At 42.1% G+C, this 25,346-nt stretch overlaps 1 protein-coding gene across 1 annotated transcript in view; it reads right to left on the minus strand.

The window, feature by feature from the left end:
* VWA1 (von Willebrand factor A domain containing 1) overlaps window positions 1-19,868 on the minus strand; it is an 89,013-nt gene extending 69,145 nt beyond the window's left edge. Inside the window, exon 1 of the mRNA XM_073656841.1 lies at window positions 19,272-19,868. Coding sequence (XP_073512942.1) covers window positions 19,272-19,344 — 73 coding nt within the window. The 5' untranslated portion in view covers window positions 19,345-19,868. The remainder of the gene's footprint in view (window positions 1-19,271) is intronic.
* Between the last annotated feature and the right edge of the window lie 5,478 nt (window positions 19,869-25,346).

Consider the following 25,346-nt stretch of genomic DNA (forward strand, 5'->3'; position numbering starts at 1 on the left):
TGTGGGTCATTTTGAGAATCTGGTTATGCCTTTTGGTCTTACCAATGCTCCAGCATTTTTTCAGAATCTTATTAATGACATCCTTAGACCTTTGATCGGCAAAAATGTGGTTGTGTATTTGGATGACATTCTGATTTATTCGCCTGATCTGGAGTCTCATTGGCGGAGCGTACGTGAGGTATTACAGTTATTAATGGACAATTCGCTTTTTGCTAAGCTAGAGAAATGTGAGTTCGCTGTACAGAGAATTAGTTTTTTGGGTTACATTATCTCCAGTGAAGGTTTTGAGATGGACTCGGTTAAAGTTCAAGCTGTGCAGGAATGGCCTAGGCCTATTGGTTTGAAATCGATACAGAGGTTTTTGGGTTTCGCCAATTATTACAGAAAATTCATAAAAAAAATTTCTATTATTGTCAAACCACTGACCGATCTCACCAGGAAAGGTGCTAATGCGGTTCAGTGGACTTCTGAGGCCATTGAAGCTTTTGTGTTTCTAAAGGAGAGGTTCACCTCTGCTCCCATCCTTATGCAGCCTGATGTGACTAAGCCGTTTTTGGTTGAGGTTGATGCTTCTTCGGTAGGGGTCGGTGCGGTGTTGTCTCAGGAAAGCAAGGATGGAGTACGTCCCTGTGCCTTTTTTTCAAAAAATATTTCTGAGACCAAGAGACTTGTGGGTCGCAGTTTTTGGTTGCCTGGATGGCAGAAGGAAGTCATTAAGTGGGTGCGTCAATGTACTGTGTGTGCTAGATCTAAGTCTTCGCATGCTCCTGCTGCGGGGTTGCTTTGCCCTCTGGAGGTTCCTAGTGCACCTTGGACACATCTGGCCATGGACTTTATTACTGACCTTCCCCCCTCTGAAGGTTTCACGGTCATCTGGGTGGTCGTGGACCGTTTTAGCAAGATGTGTCACTTGGTTCCCTTCATCAAACTGCCTTGCGCTAAGACACTCGCTAAGGCCTTTGTCAAGGAAATTGTCAGACTACATGGCGTTCCTACTGACATTGTTTCTGATAGGGGACCTCAGTTCGTGGCTCGTTTTTGGCGTGCCTTTTGTGACAGGTTGGGAGTTCATTTGTCGTTTTCATCCGGATATCATCCTGAGTCTAATGGCCAGACAGAAAGAAAGAACCAGGATGTTGAGCAGTTCTTGCGTTGCTTTGTGGCAGACAATCAAGAGGGGTGGTCTGAGTTTCTGCCACTTGCTGAATTTGCTCTTAACAACCATACATCCTCTTCTGCTGGGTGTTCGCCTTTTTTTTGTTGTACTGGGAGACATCCGTCTTTTGGGTCATTCTCCAAATTGGTATCGACTGTGCCGGAGGAGGAGAGTTTTTGCGGTGATTTGGAGAGAGTTTGGACGGATGTGCGTGATAATCTTCAGGAGGCTAACAAAAAATCTAAGAGGTACTTTGATAGGAAACGGCAAGAGGTTTCGTTTGCTATTGGTGACATGGTTTGGTTGTCCTCTAAGAATCAGCGATTGAGGATTCCTTTGAAAAAATTGGGTCCCAAGTTTGTAGGGCCCTTTAAGGTGCTTCAGATAGTTAACCAATCTGCTGTTAGGTTGGAGGTTCCTACCTCCTGGAAGATTAATCCGGTGTTTCATGTTTCTCTGTTGAAAAAAGCTGATGTGTCGGTTGGTGACGCCTCTGCCACTGTTCCTCCGGTGGTGGAGGACGGGGAATATGAAATTTCCCGCATCCTAAATTCTAGACGGTATAGAGGGAGTTTGCAGTATCTCGTTGCTTGGAAGGGTTTCGGACCCGAGGATAACTCATGGGTGAGGGCGGATGATGTTTCTGCTTCCAGACTTGTCAGAGCATTTCACAGGAGGTTTCCTGATAAGCCCGGTCCTAGGGGATCCGGAGGATCCTCTTAGAAGAGGGGGTACAGTTAGAACTATCCTGTTAGGTTTTTTGTAGTTTGCTGGTCACATGACCATTTTTGCCTATTTAATCCGGCTCCGCCCTCCTGGCCTTGCTGGACTTCATTGTATTTACTACTCTTGAGCTAGCTTGGTGCTCTGTTACCGTTCTCTGTTAGTTTTGCTAGGTCTTCGGACCTCTATGTTCTTTGTTGTGTGTTTGTCTTTGACTGCTACAATTTCTGCTAGGAGGTGTCCAACTTTATCCCAGTCCCTAGTTCTTGTAGGGATTCCTCCCTTGCATCTATAGGTCTTCGTACAGACTAGCCGAGGACTTTAGCGGGTCTGATCGCAGGATCAGGTTCCCCGTTACATCGTAGGGATCTAGTTTAGTTCGATTGTAGGGACAGATCTCCTGTATTTCCTTAGTGCTTGTAGCAGATCATAACAGATATCAGTTGTGTCCGCCAGTACCAGCCTGTGTGTCTGTCGTGCCAGCCAGTACTTGCCAAGTCCGCCAAGAAAATATTGAGCGCTCTTTAGAAATGGACATGATTCACCATTCGGGTAGGGTCACACCACCATTTTTTCTGCATCCGAGAGAAATTATCTGAATATTCTGATCAGATCAGAGTTTGATCAGAAGTTAATCGAGTGGTATCAGTTTTTCTCGGAGATCGAGAGAAGAAGAAAAAAAGTTTCTCCACCTTCTCCATTCTGTCAGTCAGTGAAAATCGGACAGCACTCGGATGACATTCGTGTATGATCTTATGTTTTTCATGAACTCGTAGACTTGCATTGGCGATTTTGATCCGACACTCTGATCAAAATCGGACGTATCTCTGATTTTTTCCTTTGGCCAAATGGTCCAAATCGGACATGTGCACACCCCATAGAATATCATGGTGCTATCCATGAACAACACAGATAGAACTTATCCGATAGAATCGATAGTGTTCACAGGCCCTTTGTCTCATCCTTTCTCTTCAAGAGCACACCACTCCTCAGCTCTCTGCTTACTGCTTGTTGGGGGGCAAGTTACTTACTACTTAACCAACAGTTTGGACCAGCGGCTAAAACTGTGTGGTCTTCGATGCTGCCGATGCTTCGAGGAGCACAGTAGCATTGAAGCTGGCTAGGATCAGGAGCTAATGGTGCACTTCAGAAATCCTCCACTCCAGTTTTAGTGCTGTGCTTACAACCTCAATAGAAAAGAGCTTGTAAACACTGCATATGTTTAGCCTCTAGACCACAGCGGTGGCTGGTAGCCTAGGCAAAGAGCAGTAAACAATACAAAATAAAAGTATAGTTATTAAGGGAACGGTGCTTGATTTTAATATGTGGTAAATTGGAAAGTTACTTGTCTTACAAGAACTTTCCACTTATGGGAATAACCTTTTAAGGGGTAAGAGTTATTTGTAGATAACACAGGTCAAAATATCCAAACCTCAGCCTTTTCCTCCTCTAAGAAGCAAAAGCTCTTAAGCTTTCTTTTACATTTTTAAATGAAGTTTCACGTTGAGACCGATACAAAGAAATATAGTAAGGTTGACATTCCTGGCAGTATCTGTAATATGGAGAAATATTTGGTTGGATTTACAGCATAAGTAAAGGTCTTGGAGATAAGTCATATTGGGAAATACTTGGGGGAACCTAATATGTGTGGTCTTGGAAAAAAAAAAAGAATGAAGAGAATATGATGAAACCCAACAATTAAATAGTAGTTAGTTGGACACTTTCCAAGAGAAAGTGAAATATAGAAAGAGAGGGCAAAAGCTAAAGCCAGAAGCAGAACGATCAGGAGTAACATAAGAGGGCAAACTAGATGGAGTTTGCATTTTGTTTCTTATGATTTTTTCACAATTAGGATTTTGCAGTGAATAGTCGATTTGGGTAGATTAAAAAAATCTGGCAGTACAGAAACAAAAATGTTTCCAAAATAACAAAACTATGTTGCCCATAATATAATATCAGTATCATTTCAGTAATAGTATAATAAGAGTCTCATTTTTCTAATGCCACCGATCCTCGGGGGAGTGACATTATGTTCACTGAGACGTCACCTGACCTTGGCAGCCAATCATAGCAGTGCCATGTGATGATGCATTTATAGGGCTGTGGTATGATTGGTTGTTATATTATATGTTGCCAAAATCCTACTCAAAAGAGGAAAATATCGATGCTAAACTCAAATCAGGGTTCGCCTATCAGAACTGTTAATACCCCTTAGTTAAACCTTCTTCCAAAAATCCACATTCCTTGAAGACTGAATTACAATGGTTCCCAAGTATTAACGAGACCCATTCCTTCCTCTAACAGCCAATGGAAGCCGTACATGGGGCATTAAGGATGGTCCCATAGTAGTTTGTCTCGATGGCAAAATTGCCTTATTTGTAAGGCAATGCTACTAATGAATTATAGTATTATATGAACATATATAATATATATCACTGTATACTTTTATTTATACTCCATAGAAACCTGACTAAATAATTGGAAACAGATGGGCAATCGAAAATCTATCTCATCCTAAATGCAAAGATTTACGGTACTAAATATTTGCCGGCTGATCACATAAGGATTGGCAACCTCCATTTACCTCTCACTTACATCACAGTCTGCACTTATTTACCATATGGAAATAGTATCCTGCCAAATCCAGAGAATATATAGTATTCAAGAGGAAAAGGTGCAACACATAAAAGTGAAATATATCAAAAGTAACAAAAAATGAATACAGATAAAGCTATTAGGCTTGCATATTATTCATATGAGGACAACTCAAAGCCTAGACCACGCATGGCAGCAAACCTCTTCTCCAACACCTCCTTGTTCTCCAAGACCCACCAGATACAAGTTCTTGGTTGAAAACTCTGTCCATATGCTATCTATGATTATAGACTAAGCATTACACTACATTGTGGTTATTTCATTTGTCTTTGAGGATTTCCTTCGATCTTGTAAAGTCTTCATGGTAACCACTAAGTTCTCATGACAAGGTTCTAAATATAAGGATGGATATAGGGTTGTTCTCAACTTCTTTTATTGGTGAAATTTCAATTTGCTTGTGTAAAAGCAAGCACCATTGTAATCGTATCTTCGTTTCCAAGAATGGATAGAATTTTAATTTGATAATTTTACTGCTTGTTACCTCAGTTATAATCCCACACAAGCCACTGCAGTCTATCAGTAGTGACTGGTCTCCTAGACAAACAGCGCAGCGCTTACAAGCTTGTTGCTATTGAGTTTGTAAGCGCTTCTCTGAAGCTGCCTGGATCACTGGACCCCTGAGCTCCACTGGTGCTGCAGAGGCATAGGTGTCTCTGCTTGCAAAATCAGAGAGCAAATCTTTTAGACCAGCAGCTCAATGATGTCACTAGTCCAAACTGCCAATCAATCAAGAGCGTACAGCCCACGGCAAGCAGGAAACTCTTGAGGCTGGGGAACAGCATGCTCCTGAATATGGAAGACAAGATTGCCATTGGTCCAAATTGTCGAACAGTGATGAGCTCACAAAGCCTCGGCAAGCAAAAAACCTCTAAGGCTGGGGAGCAGCGCACTCCTGAATATGGAACACAACATTGCTACTGGTCCAAACTGTCGATCAGTGAGGAGCACACAGCTCCCTGGCAAGGGAAAAACCCTTGAGGCTGGGGATCTGCATGCTCCTGAATATGGAAGAAGAGATAATCACTGGTACAAACTATCAATCAATCAAGAGCACACCGCTCCCCAGCAAAAAAGAAACCTTTGAGGCTGGGGAGCAGCACACTCCTGAACATGAAAGACAAGATAGCCACTGGTCCAAACTGTCAATCAGTGAGGTGCAAACAGCTCCCCAGCAAGCAAGAAATCCTTGAGGCTGGGGAGCTTGTGCTCCTGAATATGGAAGAAGAGATTACCACTGGAAGAGATTACCAAACTGTCAATTAATCAGGAGCATACCGCTCCCTGGCAAGTAGGAAGCCAGGAGGCTAGAGAACCGCATGCTCTTTAATGTGGAAAATGAGATTTAACCCTTTACGGGGGGTTTTCTCAGGACCTAATGTTCTTTATGTTAGCAAAGAAAGTCTCTCACTCTGGCAGACCTGACCCTTACATATATTACATTTTAAGTAATCACTGAATAGCTGACACATATTACTATATAATACAATGTATGGACAGATGTGGGGACAGCTATAATTTACAAAATGATTTACCTCCACTCAAAGTGCAAAAAAATAAGCTCATGATATCACTCTCTTTTAGTAACAGTCAGAGGGGTTCATGAAAGAAAGATTTAAGCTGCTGTAGGCAGAATTCGTGCAATGTAGACATGTTTTCCATGACACTGAGGGGAAACAGTTGTCACTACTGAATTCCTTGCGTTGTCTAACAAAGCTATAGATCTACAGCACAAATGAGTGCAAATGGAGGTTTCTGGCAGTGCGATGATTCTATTTTCTTGGTTGGAGGGAGTTGACCATGGACTGCCTGCCTTGTTTTTCTATCAGATCTCCAGGGAAAAACACAGCTAAAAGATTTGAGCAAAAAATATACCCTGTCATTCAAGCATGTAGTGCTATAATAATGTACACATATATTTATGTGTACACATACGTGTTTGTGCTAATGTAATTAATTTATAAATCTGCCCTGTTTTGCACATGTCTTCCCCTAAGGATGACCCTCTAGGCTCTATTTACTCTCTAGTTGCTTTTGGATCAGTCCTGCCGTGGTCCCAGTGCTCCTTGTTGATGATGTACATGTTAGAATCTATGTTGTTTTACTATCGGCCATCTTGTTGTGGTTTGCTGACTTCTAGTCTTTTCCTCTGGTGCTGGGTGTCTTGGTCATGTGATCTCTGCACTCTTTATTACTCAGCACCTGTCTCCCATTCCCCGCTGGACATCAGTGTTGTTACGCTCGTGCTCTGGCTAAGTTGCCTTGTTAAGTTCTTTGTGCTTTGGACAATTGATATCCTGGGACTTCTTGTTCCACCAGTTTTGTTCCCTTTAATCTTCGTTTCTGCAACTAACTTTTCTGTTAGGAGGTCTCCTGTTTTTGCTCCCAGTCCTTAGATCTTTTAGGGACCCCTTTCCCCTTCCTACAGGTCTTCATTTGAGTTCAGCGCAGGAGTTTCGGTGGGGCTATTCACAAGGAATAGGGCACCCACCCCAGCGTAAGGTTAAGATGAGTCTCAGTGCAGGGACAGCTTTTCCCTCCTATTCCTTGGTTCTAAGTTGCAGAACATAACAGTATGTCCAGCCCCGTTTAAAAAAAAATAAAATAGTTTTTTTTTTTTCTTTTTCTTCTCCTCTCCTCTTCCTGGATTTTCTTCAGTATGAGTAACATCCAGTAGCTTGCTCAACGCTTGCAAGGGTTGACTCTGGAGGTTGCTGGTCTTCAGCAGTACATGAGTAAATACCCTGCGGAACGCTATGAAGAACCTAGAGTGTTGACAGGATTTTTTTTCATTTAAAAATGCTTGTTTGTTGTATTTTCAGCTCAGACCTAGATCTTCTGGGAGTGAACTACAGCGTGTAGGGATTATTATGTCTCTATTGCATAAGGAACCTCAAATCTGGGCGTTTTCCTTGTCTCCTGATGATCATTGTTTGAGGTCTGTGGAGGAATTTTTTGATGCCATGGGCTTGCTATATGATGATCCTGATCGGGTTACATCAGCTGAGGCAGAGCTCAGACTCTTGATGCTGAGAGTTATTGCACCCTGTTCAGACGATGGTCTGCAGAGGTCAGGTGGAAAGACCCTGCACTCAAGTTTCAGTTTCTGGCAGGCTTGAGTGAAAGGATTAAAGATTTGCTCATTGCATTCCCTGCACCTGATACTCTGCAAGTTGCCATGCAGTTAGCTATCCGTGTGGATAGAACGTTGAGGGCTAGACAGAATGAGGAGAAGTTTCCTGTATTGCTGGATTCTGTTTCTCACGATATTCCTGCCGACACTGGGGAACCTATGCAGTTGGGGGCAATGTCATCCCGTTCCAAGGAGAGGGACAGGAGGTTCTCTGAGGGACTTTGCTTGTATTGCAGTAAGGCTGATCATTTTCTAAAGCAATGTAAGATTCGCTTAAGGAAAGAAAAAAAAATGGTCAGTAGAAATAACACTCCCGTTCACATTGCGTTTTTACGTTCTGCTGGGGTGTTTTTTCCTGGTAATACCACCTGTCAGGGTCGTTCGATTGAGTTTCAGGTTATGGTGGATTGTGATTCTGCACTTAATTTGATTGATCAACAATTTCTTGAAAAGTATAAGTTTGATTCTGAACCTTTGTTGTCTCCTTTTCCTATGGTGGCGATTGATAATACTCCCCTGGAGCATGGGAGCATTCTTCAAAAGGTCAGTGGGTTTCCGCTTACTATGAATATGGAACATCAGGAGCAGATTGACTTATTTGTACTTGCTAAGTTGCCTTCCCCGGTCGTCCTGGGGTTGCCCTGGTTAAAAGTGCATAATCCTTTGCTAGACTGGTCGTCTGGTTCCATAAGATCCAGGGGTCAGGGGTGTTATGGTAAGTGTTGCAATGTTCACATTGCAGCTGTTGTGAAGGGGGAATTACCTGAACCCATTCAGGATTTTTGGAGGGTTTTTTCGGAGGTGGAGTCGAAAGCTTTACCACCTCATAGAGATTACGATTGCGCTATTGACTTCGTCCCTGATGCTAAGCTCCCTAAGAGTCGGTCGTTTAATCTGACAATTCCCGAGAGGGAGGCTTTGAAGGAGTACTTTCAGACTAGTTTAGCTGCAGGTCACATAAGACCCTCTAAGTCTCCTGTGGCGGTTGGGTTCTTTTTTGTCAAAAAGAAGGATGGGGGTCTTAGGCCATGTCTGGATTTTTGGGAGATTAATAAAATCACTGTGCACAATCCTTACCCGTTACCACTTATTCCGGATTTGTTTAACCAATTGACCGGAGCTAAATGGTTTTCTAAGATTGACCTTCGTGGGGCATATAATTCGCTGCGGGTGAAGGATGGAGATGAATGGAAGACAGCTTTTAACACCCGGAAGGTCATTTTGAGTGTTTGGTGATGCCTTTTGGGCTTAATAACGCCCCCGCATTTTTTCAAAATTTCATCAATGACATTCTGAGACTCTTGATCGGTAGGAGTGTTATTGTTTATCTGGATGACATTTTGATTTATTCATTGGATCTTGAGTCTCATTGGCAGAGAGTCCGCGAAGTTCTTCAGATACTGAGAGATAACACACTCTTTGCTAAATTGGAGAAGTGTCAGTTTGCTGTTCAGAAAATTCGTTTTTTGGGTTACTTTGTCTCTTGTGATGGTTTTGAGATGGACCCGGTGAAAGTTCAGGCTGTGCTGGAGTGGCCGAGGCCTGAGGGTTTGAAGTCCGTACAGAGGATTTTGGGGTTTGCCAATTATTACAGGAAATTCATAAAAAATTTCTCTGTCATCGCTAAACCCATTACTGATCTCACCAAGAAGGGTACTAATACAGTCCAATGGTCCACTGAGGCTATTGAAGCTTTTGAGTATCTCAAGGAGAGGTTCAGCTCTGCTCCTGTTCTTATCCATTCGGATGAGACCAGGCCATTTTTGGTTGAGGTGGATGCCTCATCTATAGGCGTAGGGGCAGTTCTGTCCCAGGAGGGTGAGGATGGGTTGCATCCCTGTGCTTTCTTTTCAAAAAATTTTTCTGAGACAGAGCTCAACTATGATGTTGGGAATTGTGAGTTGTTGGCTATTAAACTTGCGTTCGAGCATTGGCGACATTTTTTCGAGGGGGCTTGACATCCTATACAGGTTTTCACTGATCATAAGAATTTGATTTATCTGGACACAGCTAAACGTTTGAATGCCCGTCAGGCTAGGTGGGCAATGTTTTTTGCCCGGTTCAATTTTTCCGCAACCTTTGTCCCAGGGACAAAGAATGTTAAGGCTGACGCTTTGTCTCGTAGTTTCTCTCCAGCTGTGAATGCTGAGAGGGAGGAGTGTATTTTGCAGAGAGGGGTGGTGGTGGCCGCATTGGATTCTGAGTTGGAGAATAGCATCCTAGGAGCTCAGAGTGCGGCACCAACTAACACTCCGTGTGGTAAATTGTTTGTGCCTAGAGCCTTGAGGAGAGCGTTGTTTGTTGAATGTCATGAGTCACGGTTGGCGGGTCACCCAGGGATTTCGGAAACTATTAAGTCTATCGGTCGGAGTTTCTGGTGGCCAGGGTGGCAAAGGGAAGTCATCAAGTGGGTGCGTCAGTGTTCTGTGTGCGCTAGGTTGAAGGCCTCTCACGCTCCGGCTGCAGGGTTGCTATGGCCCTTGGAAGTTCCTAGTTCGCCATGGACGTACCTTGCCATGGATTTTATCACCGATCTGCCTTTATCGGAGGGTTTTTCTGTCATCTGGGTTGTTGTGGACCGGTTTAGTAAAATGTGTCATCTGGTTCCATTCAACAAGTTACCTTGCGCCAAGACTCTTGCTAAGGCTTTTGTGAAGGAGATTGTCAGGCTCCATGGTGTTCCCATGGACATTGTTTCCGATAGAGGACCACAGTCTGTGACTCACTTTTGGCGTGCTTTTTGTGATAGATTGAAAATTCATTTGTCATTCTCGTCGGGGTATCATCCAGAGTCCAATGGACAGACTGAAAGGAAGAACCAGGATGTCGAGTTTTTGAGATGTTTTGTGGCAGACAATCAGGAAATGTGGTCACAATTTCTACCACTTGCGGAGTTTGCCCTTAATAATCATACTTCTTCCTCGGCTGGTTGTTCTCCTTTTTTTGTTGTACTGGCAGGTATCCATCTTTTGGTCCATTTTCCAAAGTTGGGGCTGCTGTACCGGAGGAGGACACTTTTTCTGGTGATTTGGAGAGGGTTTGGACCAGTGTACGCCTGAACCTTAAAGAGGCTAACAGGAGATCAAAAAGGTATTTTGACAAAAAAAGAAAGGAGGCCTTGTTTGCTGTTGGGGATATGGTTTGGTTGTCCTCTAGGAATCTTCGTTTGAAAATTCCTTCTAAAAAACTGGGGCCTAAATTTGTGGGTCCTTTCAAAGTGGTTCAGATTGTCAACTCGGCAGCGGTGAGGTTGGGCATTCCCTTGTCCTGGAGGATTAATTCTGTGTTTCATGTGTCGTTACTTAAGAAGGCGGACACGCCTGATAAGCAGGCGAAGCCTACTTTTCCTCCTGTTGATGAGGACGGTGAATTTGAGATTTCTCGCATTTTGGATTCCAGGTGGCATAGAGGAAGATTACAGTATCTTATGTCCTGGAGAGGTTTTGGCCCCGAGGATAAATCCTGGGTGAAGGCCGAGGACGTCTTGGCCTCAAGTCTAATTAAGGCTTTTCACAGGAGATTTCCTGGTAAGGCTCGGCCTAGAGGATCCGGAGGATCCTCGTAAAAGGGGAGGTACTGTTAGAATCTATGTTCTTTTACTATCGGCCATCTTGTTGTGGTTTGCTGACTTCTAGTCTTTTCCTCTGGTGCTGGGTGTCTTGGTCACGTGATATCTGCACTCTTTATTACTCAGCACCTGTCTCCCATTCCCCGCTGGACATCAGTGTTGTTACGCTCATGCTCTGGCTAAGTTGCCTTGTTAAGTTCTTTGTGCTTTGGACAATTGATATCCTGGGACTTCTTGTTCCACCAGTTTTGTTCCCTTTAATCTTTGTTTCTGCAACTAACTTTTCTGTTAAGAGGTCTCCTGTTTTTGATCCCAGTCCTTAGATCTTTTAGGGACCCCTTTCCCCTTCCTACAGGTCTTTGTTTGAGTTCAGTGCAGGAGTTTCAGTGGGGCTATTCACACGGAATAGGGCACCCACCCCAGATTTTCCCTCCTATTCCTTAGTTCTAAGTTGCAGAACATAATGGTACAGGGCAGTCTCTCTCAGACTGCTTTGCTCTGCCTCCCACATTGAATGAGTGTATTCTACCTGTCTGCTCCTGTACAGGGCCCTGCCTGACTCATTTCATCTACTGCCATCTACATCAATATAGCTTTGTGGTTTTATAACATTTTTAGCTGGTTTCTAGCAGAGCTAACTCTCCTGCACCCCTCCACAACGGAGCTTGTAAGAAATAGGCAGTGTAGAGCAGAGCTGTGTTTGCTGCCTGTTGTTGACAGATCAGTGATTTGAAACTATAAATACTACTTTGTTGAAGCGTATGGTAGAAGTTAATCGTCTGCCATATGCATCAATGAAGTACCATTTGCAGTTTCACATTACTGATGTGTCATTTGCAGGCAACAAACACAGCTCAACTCTGCCTATTTATTACAAGCTCCATTCTGGAGGAGTGCAGGAGAGTCGAGCTCTGTTCGAAACCAGCTACCAATGATATAAAACCACACAGGCTGTTATTCTGATGTAGATGGTGTTATGATCTGCTACAGAGACTAAGGAAAGGCAGGAGATCTGTCCCTACAATAGAACTAAACTAGATCCCTACGATGTAACGGGAAACCTGATCCTGCGATCAGACCCGCTAAAGTCCTCGGCTAGTCTGAACGCAGACCTATAGATGTAGGGGAGGGATCCCTACAAGATCTAGGGACTGGGACAAGTTGGACACCTCCTAGCAGAAATAGTAGCAGTCAAAGACAAACACACAACAGAAAGCATAGAGGTCCGAAGACCTAGCAAAACTAACAGAGAACGGCAATAGAGCAACAAGCTAGCTCAACAGTAGTAAATACAAATGAAGTCCAGCAAAGCCAGGAGGGCGGAGCCGGATTAAATAGGCAAAATGGTCATGTGACCAGCAAACTAAAAAAAAACTAACAGGAGAGTTGTAACAGTACCCCCTCTTCTAAGAGGATCCCTACAAGATCTAGGGACTGGGACAAGTTGGACACCTCCTAGCAGAAATAGTAGCAGTCAAAGACAAACACACAACAAAAAGCATAGAGGTCCGAAGACCTAGCAAAACTAACAGAGAACGGCAATAGAGCAACAAGCTAGCTCAACAGTAGTAAATACAAATGAAGTCCAGCAAAGCCAGGAGGGCAGAGCCGGATTAAATAGGCAAAATGGTCATGTGACCAGCAAACTAAAAAAACCTAACAGGAGAGTTGTAACAGTATAAATCAAAATGTCATCCAAATACACCACCACATCTTTGCCGATTAAAGGTCTAAGGATATCATTAATAAGATTCTGAAAAAATGCTGGAGCATTGGTGAGACCAAAAGGCATAACCAGATTCTCAAAATGACCCACAGGAGTGTTAAAAGCAGTCTTCCATTCATCACCCTCCTTCATGCGCAATAAATTGTATGCCCCCCGGAGATCAATTTATTGCGCATGAAGGAGGGTGATGAATGGAAGACTGCTTTTAACACTCCTGTGGGTCATTTTGAGAATCTGGTTATGCCTTTTGGTCTCACCAATGCTCCAGCATTTTTTCAGAATCTTATTAATGATATCCTTAGACCTTTAATCGGCAAAGATGTGGTGGTGTATTTGGATGACATTTTGATTTATACTGTTACAACTCTCCTGTTAGGTTTTTTTTAGTTTGCTGGTCACATGACCATTTTGCCTATTTAATCCGGCTCCGCCCTCCTGGCTTTGCTGGACTTCATTTGTATTTACTACTGTTGAGCTAGCTTGTTGCTCTATTGCCGTTCTCTGTTAGTTTTGCTAGGTCTTCGGACCTCTATGCTTTTTGTTGTGTGTTTGTCTTTGACTGCTACTATTTCTGCTAGGAGGTGTCCAACTTGTCCCAGTCCCTAGATCTTGTAGGGATCCTCTTAGAAGAGGGGGTACTGTTACAACTCTCCTGTTAGTTTTTTTTTAGTTTGCTGGTCACATGACCATTTTGCCTATTTAATCTGGCTATCATCCTGAGTCTAATGGCCAGACAGAAAGGAAGAACAGTGTTGAGAAGTTCTTGCGTTGTTTTGTGGCAGACAATCAAGAGGGGCTGGACTTACTGTTATGATCTGCTACAGAGACTAAGGAAAGGCAGGAGATCTGTCCCTACAATAGAACTAAACTAGATCCCTACGATGTAACGGGGAACCTGATCCTGCGATCAGACCCGCTAAAGTCCTCGGCTAGTCTGAACGCAGACCTATAGATGTGGGGGAGGGATCCCTACACGATCTAGGGACTGGAACAAGTTGGACACCTCCCAGCAGAAATAGTAGCAGTCAAAGACAAACACACAACAAAAAGCATAGAGGTCCGAAGACCTAGCAAAACTAACAGAGAACGGCAATAGAGCAACAAGCTAGCTCAACAGTAGTAAATACAAATGAAGTCCAGCAAAGCCAGGAGGGCGGAGCCGGATTAAATAGGCAAAATGGTCATGTGACCAGCAAACTAAAAAAAAACTAACAGGAGAGTTGTAACAGATGGGAGAAGATAAAATCGGTCAGACGGGGTCCTGTGCAAGAGCAGAGAGTAGAAAGAGTGATAAAGTGAATTCTACACTTAGATTAGCTTGATGATAAATCAGAGAGGCGGGAATAATTAGACAAATATATAAGAGGGAGGGTACTGCAGCACTGAAGAGAAGCAAGGTGCTGCTAGGAAATGTCGCTTTAGTAGTGTAAGAATTGGACTGCCCATTCTGCTATGTGACGCTGGATGCACAGAGGGGCAGATGGAGATGAAAAAAGATGCAAAGGTACAAGAAAGAAACTGGGGGCTTAGTCTGTATATTAACAATAAGTATGCAATTACTCTGCTCTGTGAAAAATAACGCGATTGTGGGAATAACCCTTTAAATTTAATTGTGTTCCATGTCATTAGTTCAACCTGAGTGTTGGTCTCAGACCATAAAAATTGTCAATTCCTGACATAGATGTAGGTGCAGTCTATATAGATTATAACTACAACTGTGAGAGGGTGGTCAGATCTCCAGCTTTATATTCATATCAGTGGTCACCTTGAAGGTGCTGTCCTTGGTGAACAATCCCTTTTTGTTAGATTGGTCCTTTAACTATAAACTGAACTTATGGTATATGTTTGCTTAGATCACCTGGGATCTGCGAAAGAGCCAGGCAACAAGTGGTAAGTTCTCCCACAGCACCTCCACAGGAGAGAAAGAGTACTGCACAGAATTCATCAAAATTAATCTTTATAATAATTAGCTATTTGACACACAAAGGACAAATTTTAACTAATTGAATCTTGTGGTTTAGCCTAAATATATGTAGTATTAGCTAAAAATTCAGTTCCTTCCTTATCTGGAAAATTCTTTAAGTGGGCTAAGGCTTGTTAGCACCAAACATGGTAAGGAGTGCTCAGTATACCAATGTCTCATTACATTCTGAGGATGGACGAAAACCACAAAGGGTAATTAGTGAGTACACAAAACAATTATATTTCGTCAGGACGAATCTGAGCATTATATCTGATCCTGCTTCAATGATTCTTTGTAATTTTTTTTTTTTATTACACCCCTGGCAGATTCTGTTTTATGTTATAATAATACCTAAGCTTCCAGACAGACAGACTAGATCTGTGGGTAATAATCATTATTATGTTATGTTTTTTAATATCAGAGAGAATAGAGAACCTAATCTTGGAATTATATTTTACTCCAAGGGGAACGCCTGGGAGAGCAAGAAGGAAATTAGTATGTAGGTGATATAATCATTGCAACACAAGATATCACAGTCAGTGGTGTAGTTCAAATATATAGGACCCCGAGGTGTCTTTTAACTATGGCTACCGCAGCTTGAGAAACAAACCTTGTCAAGAATCTTTATTATATATACTCAAGTCTCTGTACCTGGGTGCAGAATTTTTCCAATATTACTAGGGAGAAGAGTTATATGGTCTTTAAAAAGATCCTTAGATGATCTCCCATTCATTATCCACTACATGGCCAAAAGTTTGAGGAGCCCACAACCTTATTAGTTAATTTGCCAGTTTAGCCCCAACCAAGTGCATAAAATCAGCATACGGTTCCTCAATCCTTTGGTTCTCAGAGGAGATAAGAAGCCTGACGATGTCTTTATCCTTTCCTTATTGAAATCACGAAGACGCTCAGCCAAGCCAAATGCTCATGTGCATTGTTGAGTCGGAAGAGATAGCGTTTGGCCAAACCTGAATTTGCCTAACAGTTATCTAAAGTATATGGACATTTTATCGAATTATACATTAAAGTGGAAGCATTCATAAGTAACAACCCAGAAGCAGTTACGAAAACAAGATACACATGGCAAGTTAGGGTTATCTATCTATGGCTACGTCCACCACTACATAGTTCCAAGGTATGAATTGTCAGCAAAGGAATTGTTGGTCAGGAGCCCTCAGGATTATTTTGCCTAAGTAGATACATGCCAGCTCAATGTCATGGCTTGGCTTGGCTGGAGAGGTGTGAATCATTGGAGGGGAAAAACTAAACTCAAAACAGGAGAAGATCAACCTCATTCATGGATCTCCAGCTATAGTGATGGAGCTACATAGGGAAGGGTAAAGGTTGTTGTGTTCCTGATCATACATGTAGATCTTAGTGATGTGTAATAAGATGAGCTCAAAGTTCCCAAGTAGCAGGATGAGACTGAAGTATCTTGGACCCTCCAGAGAACATTATTCTGAGGACCAATCTCCAACTATGTAGAGAAAACACATCTGATTCATTGTAAACTTTTGTAAAGTATCTTGCCCAGCCAACCAATACCCTGCTCTGTACAGATGAGGGGCAAGAACCCCAAAATACTGCAGTCTACAGATGACTTTTACTGAAGTAACCCCCAAAAGCATTAAATTTTAGGAGCCAGTGATCAGCAAATCCTCTTCTATCCTCTGCTGATCCTTATAGGTCTTGTTGTGACTGTGCCTTCTTAATATATAGTCCAATAGGGAGTCTACTGGCCATTTGGTGGTCTGGAAGTAGCCTTTTGATTTTAAATAAACCAGATAGACATGGATTAACAAGACAGTTATTATCAAGTCATTCTTCTAAAATAACAGAGAATGAGAACGACCTGAAAATAACTGTCCATCGTTTTAGCTTTTATATAACATTTCTGTTTTCTTCACAATTTGTGAATATAGGGAAGGAAGTGGATCTAGTGGGAAGTGGCAATTACCAACAGATCTGCAGCATGGGCTCTACTAAAACATGAAAGATTACACAAGAGGTCCATATTTAAAGAGGACCTGTCACTTGCTCAAAAAAATGGAGTCAAACACCTTGTAAAAATCTTTAAGCTCCCCTGAATCTGACATTCTTTTCCATTTTGCGCTGTGCTAATCCATTGAAGAGATATTCACATTTGTTCGTTTTAGAGCGCAGTATGTGAAATCTCTGCTTGCAGTTCAACTGGGTGTATTTTCAGATTGTTCTCTCGGGGCGTGCTCTTTCACCTCTCTCTCCCAGACACTGCCAATCACAGCTCAGCAGTTGATCTAGTAGTCTATCAGTTGCTGAGTTGTGGTTGGCAGTGTTTGGTAGCGAGGGGTAAAAGCACACCCCAGAGAAAACTCTGAAGAAACACCGAGTTGCACTGCAAGCAGAGATTTCAGATACTGCGCTCCAGAAGGAACAAATGTGAATATCTCTGCAATGGAGCAACGCAGCACAAAATGGACAAGAATGTCAAAATCAGGGGAGCTCAGAGATTTTTATAAGGTATTTAGCTCAATTTGTGGGGGCAAGTTTAGCAAATATTGTGCTTTCCAATCAAATAAATACTGACTCTTGCATCACTTTGATCACAGACAAACTCAATTCTCATAAAGGCGTTATCCATGTTAGAGAAACAGGGAAGCATTTTAGTACTTTAGCTGTCTGTGAGCTGTGTGCAGTATTAGTTTAGCAATATTGAAATGTATGGGGGAGAGCTGCAATACCACCCACAACTTGTAGACATGTGTGGCACTGTTTATGAATTAATGGTTTTCTAATTCTAGCAACCTCTTTAATTACTTTTTTTGTACAGTCATTGAGTAAGGAGGGAACAGAATAAATCACTAATCCATAGGCATTCCAAGGTACAAGGTCACTGACTTGTGGTCCTAACCTACCCAATAGTTATAAATTACTTTCAGACCCAATGGAAGCATCTACTCAAATAATACAACAAATTAGGATATTTTTTCTATTCTAAAATGTTCTTCTGACAGTTTTTGGAATCGCAGATACTGAGGACCATGCTTATTCCCTTATGAGATGCCATAAGTGTCTGCAGCTATAAAACTATACATCACTTTAATTACAACTAAGAATGAAAGGCTTTTGGCCAGCACCCTAAGTATGCAACATGTTAATAATGGAATTATAATTTGCCACACATGACAGAACAAGCTTTAATGTATCACCAGCCGAGGTGATCATGTGCCGTACATTGCAGACGTCACCGCTTCAGTCAGTCATTGGCTGCAGGTGGGAGGTGAATGATGGCTGGGATGTCATGTCACTCTGGACCGGTGGGGACCACCAAAGGGTGCTTCACCAGAGAATTTCAACGAGATATTTCCTAATTTTATACCATTCTCAAATATTTGGACACATTTTGCAATATCTCATTAAACCCCTTTGTAGGAAAAACATTGCTTTTTTTTAAACCCATTAATGGTGTTTTCTGCCACCCTTGCCCCAGCACCCTTGCTGATGGCATTACTCCATTTTACAATAAATACAATGATCACAAGGGTTTCCTGTATAAATACAAGTGTACATGGGATCGCCGTTGAATATTGATGCAAATTTTTAATAAAAAATCTCATATATTTATCTATGAATTATGGACGGGCTTACATACATGCTTGGCACAGAAGCACATTTCAACCTCATAAGTACAGAATAACATGTGCGATGCCTTTGTCACACCCCTTGATAAAGCCACAACTGAATATGCGAAACGCGCATCAGGTCTACGATTATCCATCCTGCCTGCCAGTCTGAGCCCACTGCCACCCTGGTAAGATCAACCTTCCCTAGTCATACACTATTGGTGACTACTAAGTCTAAATACGTTTTCTGCACTTGACAGTATATTCACTACACCGAGCTTTGTTTTTTTTCTTACCTAAATAGCACTTGCTATGTATTATATATACAATTATGTGTGATTTTGATGTCTTATGGCTGACAAGTCATTTATCTGTCTTTATACATAATATTTTTAATTATTGACTAATAAACATTGTGACTTTTTATACCTTCAAACTCTGCTTCCTCCTGTTTATCACATATTCACAAAAGTGAAGTCCCATCATTTTTCCTACCGACTCCTGCAGAAGTAAAACTCTCAGCATCCTTGCCAAGATCTAATCTTGTAGGAATGTTGATGGCTGATTCTCACACTATTGGAGCACAACTCCCACCCTCCTGTATTTATTACTAGTTTACTATGGACTTATGCAGTTATTCACAGGTGTCCTATTACTTCTGGACTATAATGCCACCCCACAGGTTATGTTCTCCTCTCTACCTGAAGAACTGCACTGTTGCCTTATTGTGTGTGAATGGGCCACTTACCTGCTTGTGGGATATTCTGTCCTAGGGCAGGAGACAGCAGTGAGTGCAGGTAGAAGAGCAGCAAGACAAACATATCAAAGTGCAGGTGGCTGAAACTTGCTGCTACCAAAACTTCTTCTCCAGGTCAGGCATAGTCTCCTTCAGCAGGGGGTCATCACAGCTTCTTTCTTCTTCTAAGGATCTCAACTTCAGGGGTATCTTATGGGTCAAGTTTAATTCATGCCTGACACCCTTGTAGTTTTGTAGTGCCTGAAGAACTCTTGCTGCACCCACTTGTAAAGTTTTCTCCAGTGGCTCCAGCTTTAACCATGTGAGGACAGGAATGCAAGGTCTCCTTGTGTGGAGTTCAGGGGGGGGCAGGTTGCTGCAACTCACAAAGACAAGCAATGAAGTCATCCAAAGCTTCTTGTGCCACACATGGAAGGAAAAGCAAAAGTTTGATTTTTCAGTTTCTTCACACACCCTCTGTGGACTCAGACACCAGGGAGAGCAGGGATTCTGCAGGGTCCTATAGCCGGTGCTGTAACTGGATTCATCTGCTGTGACAGCAACAGCTGGATACACATGTATCAGCAGACTTGGAGAAACTATGGACACAAAGAGAAGTGTTGCAGAACTGTGTTTGCTGTAGCCTGGAGCTCTCTGCTGTCACCATATAGGAAACAACAAGTGTCTTTTTTTTGGCCATGTTCTGCTATTCAGATAGGAAAAATATTACAGTGACCTCTAAGTCAAGTGATTTAAAGGGATTCTCCATGTTTATTACGTGCTTCTTTCAATTTATTTCTCATGCTTTTTCTTATTATTTTGGGATATTCCACAATAATATTTACACAAAAGTCAGTAAATATTTATGTAAACATCCTTTACTGATGTCAGGACCTGACCACTATGCAAAAATCTATTCCTGTACAAGCGGGCGTCACTGTCACTCTTTAGGGTATAGTCACACAGAGGTTTTTTGGAATCTAAAAATATCTTATAAAAACACTTGTAAAAAAATAGGTATTTTTGGCTAAGGTTCTGCAGCAAAAATTTCATGCCCCAAAAAAAAGCATAAAAATTTGTGATTGGAAAGCTTGATGAATGGAAAGCTTATTGCAAGGCTATGTTCCCACGATGAGCTCTTTCATATTGCAGATTCTCTGCATTATTTCACCAAAAACTCATTGGGAGCGCACAGCCTTAGGCCACAGCCCCACTATCAGTATTCGGCCAGTATTTTTTCTCAGGAGTGGGAGCCAAAACAAGGAGTGGGTGATAAATGCAGAATTGGTGACTTGTTTCTATTATACCTTTTCTCTGATTGTTCCTCACCTGGTTTTGGCTCCCACTCCTGAGAAAAAATATTGACCGAATACTGACCAAATACTGATAGTGGGGCCGTGGCCTTAGTGTGAACATACCCTTAAAAAAGTTGTTCTTGAGCAGCAGCAGGATGTTGTACCATTTTGTGTCCATTTTGCTGCAAACGATCATTCTCTTCAAAAACCAAGGTTCTGCAGCAGCTGTGTTGTGTATTAAAAACAATATAAAGCTATAAAAGTGTGCCTACACTGAAGCTTTATGATTTTATATTGGTACGGACCTCAATTACTTACATTTACACAATAAGGGACGGTATCCTGTGTATTATTATAAAAATTCTGATTACCGTATTTTCAGTTTTGACATTTCCGCTACCCAGATTTATGAGCTCATATTTTCCGACTGTTATTCATCAACGTTGGCTGTGAGAAAAGTCAAACTTCCAGTAACTTGTTAATCAAGATCACAGTCACGGTCATGTACCTTTAAACCTTGGAGAATGACATAGATCTAAAATAGTTGCCTATACCTAGCCTATAACGCTGAGTACAGACATCCCCTTTAAGTGAGGGTACTAGAGTGAAAAGACGGCTTGTGGAAAAAAATCCATCAAGCAGTATTCCATAGATTTTAGATATGGAAGTTGTGTAGTAGGGTGGGACTGATTCTCCAATGTGCTAATGGATCTTCTGGTGGATCTGATGGATTTGTCCCTAGGTTCCAAGATAGTGGTTGGCAAAGTACCTGTTCAGCAGACAGTTGTTTCTCCTGACTGTACCATACACATGTACTCTCAGCTCAGCTGAGCACACATGTGTTTTCAATATATCAAGCAGAATAAGCTGGACCTGACACCTTCAAGAACGAAAGAATTTAATTCAACATGCCAAATCCTTTTCTACCCTGACATCATCTGTCTGAGTAGAGCCAAGAGACCCCTTTATACATAATGGATGTTTGGTAGGTCTCACCATTCCCCAATAAAAACTCGTATTTCCTAGATATCATATACCATAAACCATACTGTATCTTGTCTTTAGCTGTTAAAATCCTCAAACTTTCTCACTATTTAAAAGCCTGGGCCAGAGTGAGCCTCATTTACAGAAAAATAATATCCAATATTTTTCCCCCAAAAGTGCAATTATTGTCCTCTGTTCATTTGTGGTGTACCATAGGTACACATGGGTTATTATCTCCTTAGACAAACCTCATAAAGTGACATCCCTCCTTATTTACAGCCACCCCAAGTCAGCAAATCCTGCAGAGTTTTTGGTTAATCCTACACATATTAGGAGACAAAGTGTCCGGAAAACTTTTGTAAGTGATATGAAAGTTTTCCTTACCTGCGGCAGCGCGGCTCGGTAATCCTGTGATTTGTACTGACATTAAAGCTGCAGAGTACAAAGAACTTTTATAAGCTTAAATGTCAGATATTCCATATTAAAGGAACCTTTATTATATGCCATACCCCCTCCCTTACTCAATTACAGAGGCGAAACTTGCAGCTCCTCAGCCTAGATCTGTAACAGGGCCCCTACCATGTACCATTTATAAATCTGGTATATTCCTATTTGTTATACAAAAATCCATTAAGTAATGCATTTTGGGGTTGACACCCTTTCTTCAGATCTTCTGCCAAAATAGTGGAGGCCTACAAAGCTGAGTATGCTGCTATGGAGGCTGGACAGATGGGAGAAAAGCTTCTGGCATGTACTGATGATATATTATCAGAACTTCCAAGGGGGGTTCTTCTGGAAGAATAACTCAACTTTGGTAATTTTTTCAATATTTTTTAAGACTTTAATTCTCTGCACATCATTGAGAGTTTGTGTCCTAAGACCCCCACTGATTGCTCAAAAGGCAGCTCAGAAGGGCTTAGGTTCAGTAAGTAGAAGCGCTAGGTACGGATTCAACAGAAAGTCCATTGAGGTTAGTTGTCCTACTTGGTCCATACTCACTCTGTGTCTGCTCCCAGGCAGGAGGCGTGTGCTTCTGAATGCACTTTAGAACGATTGGTGGGGTACTCAGTACCGGGACCTCCACGGCAGGGAATTTAAGGGCATAAAAAATATTTAAAAAAAGTTTTAATTTACATTTGAAGAGAATCTCATTAGTAAAGGGATTTAAAATAAAGGTTTCTATGGTTTCATGTCCCATGACTAGGGAATTCTTCAGTATTGTATTTGCATTATATTGTTGCTGTTACACGGCTATGGAATCAGTTTGCTTTTAGAGGTTTGTCCTGTCTTTCTCCCTGTAGCCCAACTCTGATGTCACTAATCCCTCCCTTCTTCCTCCTGTGTTTGTCACCCATCTGAGGATCATCTTTATACATTTCTGGTTCAGAATTGTCTTTTTACCTGCTGCAAATGTGTATAATATAAGAATTCAGTTGAAAATAAATCTTTTTTTAGAATCTTCATACGTGCCTCTGCAGTCGAGTTAAGCTATCTGATAAAATCAGTTAGTGTGAGTACTGGTCCATATAGACATCCATAGGAATGGTGTCTCAAGAGCGCCACACTTGCTGCCTAGTTATGGAGTCAGAATATGCTGTAGCTGCAAACTTGCCAAGAATCACAATTTTGCCTGGATAATCCCGAGAACCGCAGCTCTAAATGGACATGGTCTATGCCCCTCCCCCCCCCAAAAAAAGTGCAAATTTCGGGTGTTACTTTGTATTTTTTGCTTACTGAAATGTTGGTAAAGATATCTATTAACGCTCATCCGGATCAACTTGAATACGACTCAAATGCAATACCTGACATAGCAGTAAAACAAGAAAAAAGGAAAATCCATAAAAACATCCTTTATGATAAGATAACACTTCCAGATCACCCTTGTAAAAGTCGGCCATAAATCTGATAATGAATGAGATATATGGTACTAGTTGAATGGTTGAGTGTTTAGTGAGAATACCCATTCAACAGGCAGAAGGCCAAATGTGTCCTTTTGGCCTCCATCTGGCCGGTACGCATCTGCAGATCGTTTGTTTTATTGAATGGGAAATGGCAGCAGACTGTGTTTTCCTATATGGAGAGCCACTGCAAAAAATCAAATACCATGTGGTACTGTATATATTTTGATACAATGGTTCCTTATGGTGCATGGATGACAAGGCATCCCTTCTCAACGAAGCCACTATCAGTCCTATACCTCCGGAGTGTAAGCGCCCAACAGTGGTCATAAACGCAGTGCGTCTCTAGCCTTACAGCCCCCATACATATTAGATGGCTGTCGTGTGAATGATGCTTCTGCCGGCTGCCATCTCGGCCATTTCTCCCATACACAGGAGTCCTTGTTTGGTCGAGTGCTCCATATTTTCTATGAGAAAGCCACCGACTAACATCTTTGCCGGCAGCCTATCTATGGGGGGAGCAAAGTGATCTACAGTCCGAAATGCCCAATCGACATGTCCCCGATCATCACTTGCCTTGGGCCCCCAAACACATTAGACTATCGGCCAAACCCATCAATATTGTCGAATGCGGCCGATATTAGTCTAATATGTGTGGGGGGCTTAACTTAGATGTGAGTTTGTTGAGTTGCTGTCCAGCTGCCATTGATTCCAGGACATGAGAAAAATAGTGATTAAAAATACCCAAGTCTGCTAAAGAATGGACAGGGATCAATGGTTTCTAGCAAGTTCATATGAGATCTGTAGAGAAAACCATCTATGGGAATCAGAGTATTACTTCAGATACAGTATAAGTCTGAATATATTTGCATTCATATAACTGTAGATCCAATATTCAGATGTGGATTATCACATTCATTGGTGCTAATCTCTGTTCCAAAAAAATCAAAATTAGATCCCCCCCACCACTTATGTGCATATGGCTAAGCATATACAAGTGGTGCAGACAATGTTGGACTGGGGTGCCAAGGGCCCACCAGTAACCAACTCCGGGGCCCCACTTTTTAACTACATGCAAATGTGACATTATCTTTAATTACAAATCTATCTAACAATGAACTGGGTAGATTGTTAAATGAATAAGATGCAGCCTTTGTCTGTACAAGTATATAGTGCCAAGCACTGCTCATATAAGAGAGTGGTGGCCCACCGGAGGATTTCCCTGTTCTCCTGTGGACCAGTCAATCAAGTAAGAGAAGGGCAGAGATAGATAGAAAACAAGTAGGTGGGAAGGTGCACTGCGCTGTTCGGCCATAACAAGGGGCCACGGAGCGCCGTGGCTTTGATTGAACAGTCGTCTTGTGCTGACAGATTCTAGGAGTCATATTTATCACAGGCAGCAGGTGGTAAGTGCACAATCTTAGGAAATTACAGAAATATATTAGGCATTTGTTGGTTCTGCATTTCCCCTAAAGTACAGTTAAAAATGGCGCCGAAGTAGATTTTCACTATAATATTAATAATGTAATGAGTGGGATATAGCATTAGCCCCATATATCACTGCTCTAGTAGTAATATCTGTGTCCTGCCTGGGATTGCAGCGGCTCATTCATGGTGGTAGCCGTGTCTCCTGGACGGCTGCACACCTCTGTTTACCTACCTCGAGGAACCTTTGCAGCCATTGGATTACGTTTGTGTACTCGACTCAGTGACTGATTTAGCTTCTCTGGGTGTGGATCGTGTTTGAAGTTGCAGAGTTGTGTCAGCTTGTCCATCTGAAAGGAGATTCCTCCAATTTAATGTGTGACTCAGTTTCCATCATTAGAGCGTTGCAGGAATAACACATTGAAGAACTGCGTGGGACAGCGAGAGCTCAGATCTGCAAGCAACATTAAATCTGGCAGGTTTCA

The sequence above is a fragment of the Phyllobates terribilis genome, unplaced genomic scaffold (genome assembly GCF_046119375.1).
Source record: "Phyllobates terribilis strain yellow unplaced genomic scaffold, ASM4611937v1 Scaffold_12__6_contigs__length_324123572, whole genome shotgun sequence".
NCBI lineage: Eukaryota > Metazoa > Chordata > Amphibia > Anura > Dendrobatidae > Phyllobates > Phyllobates terribilis.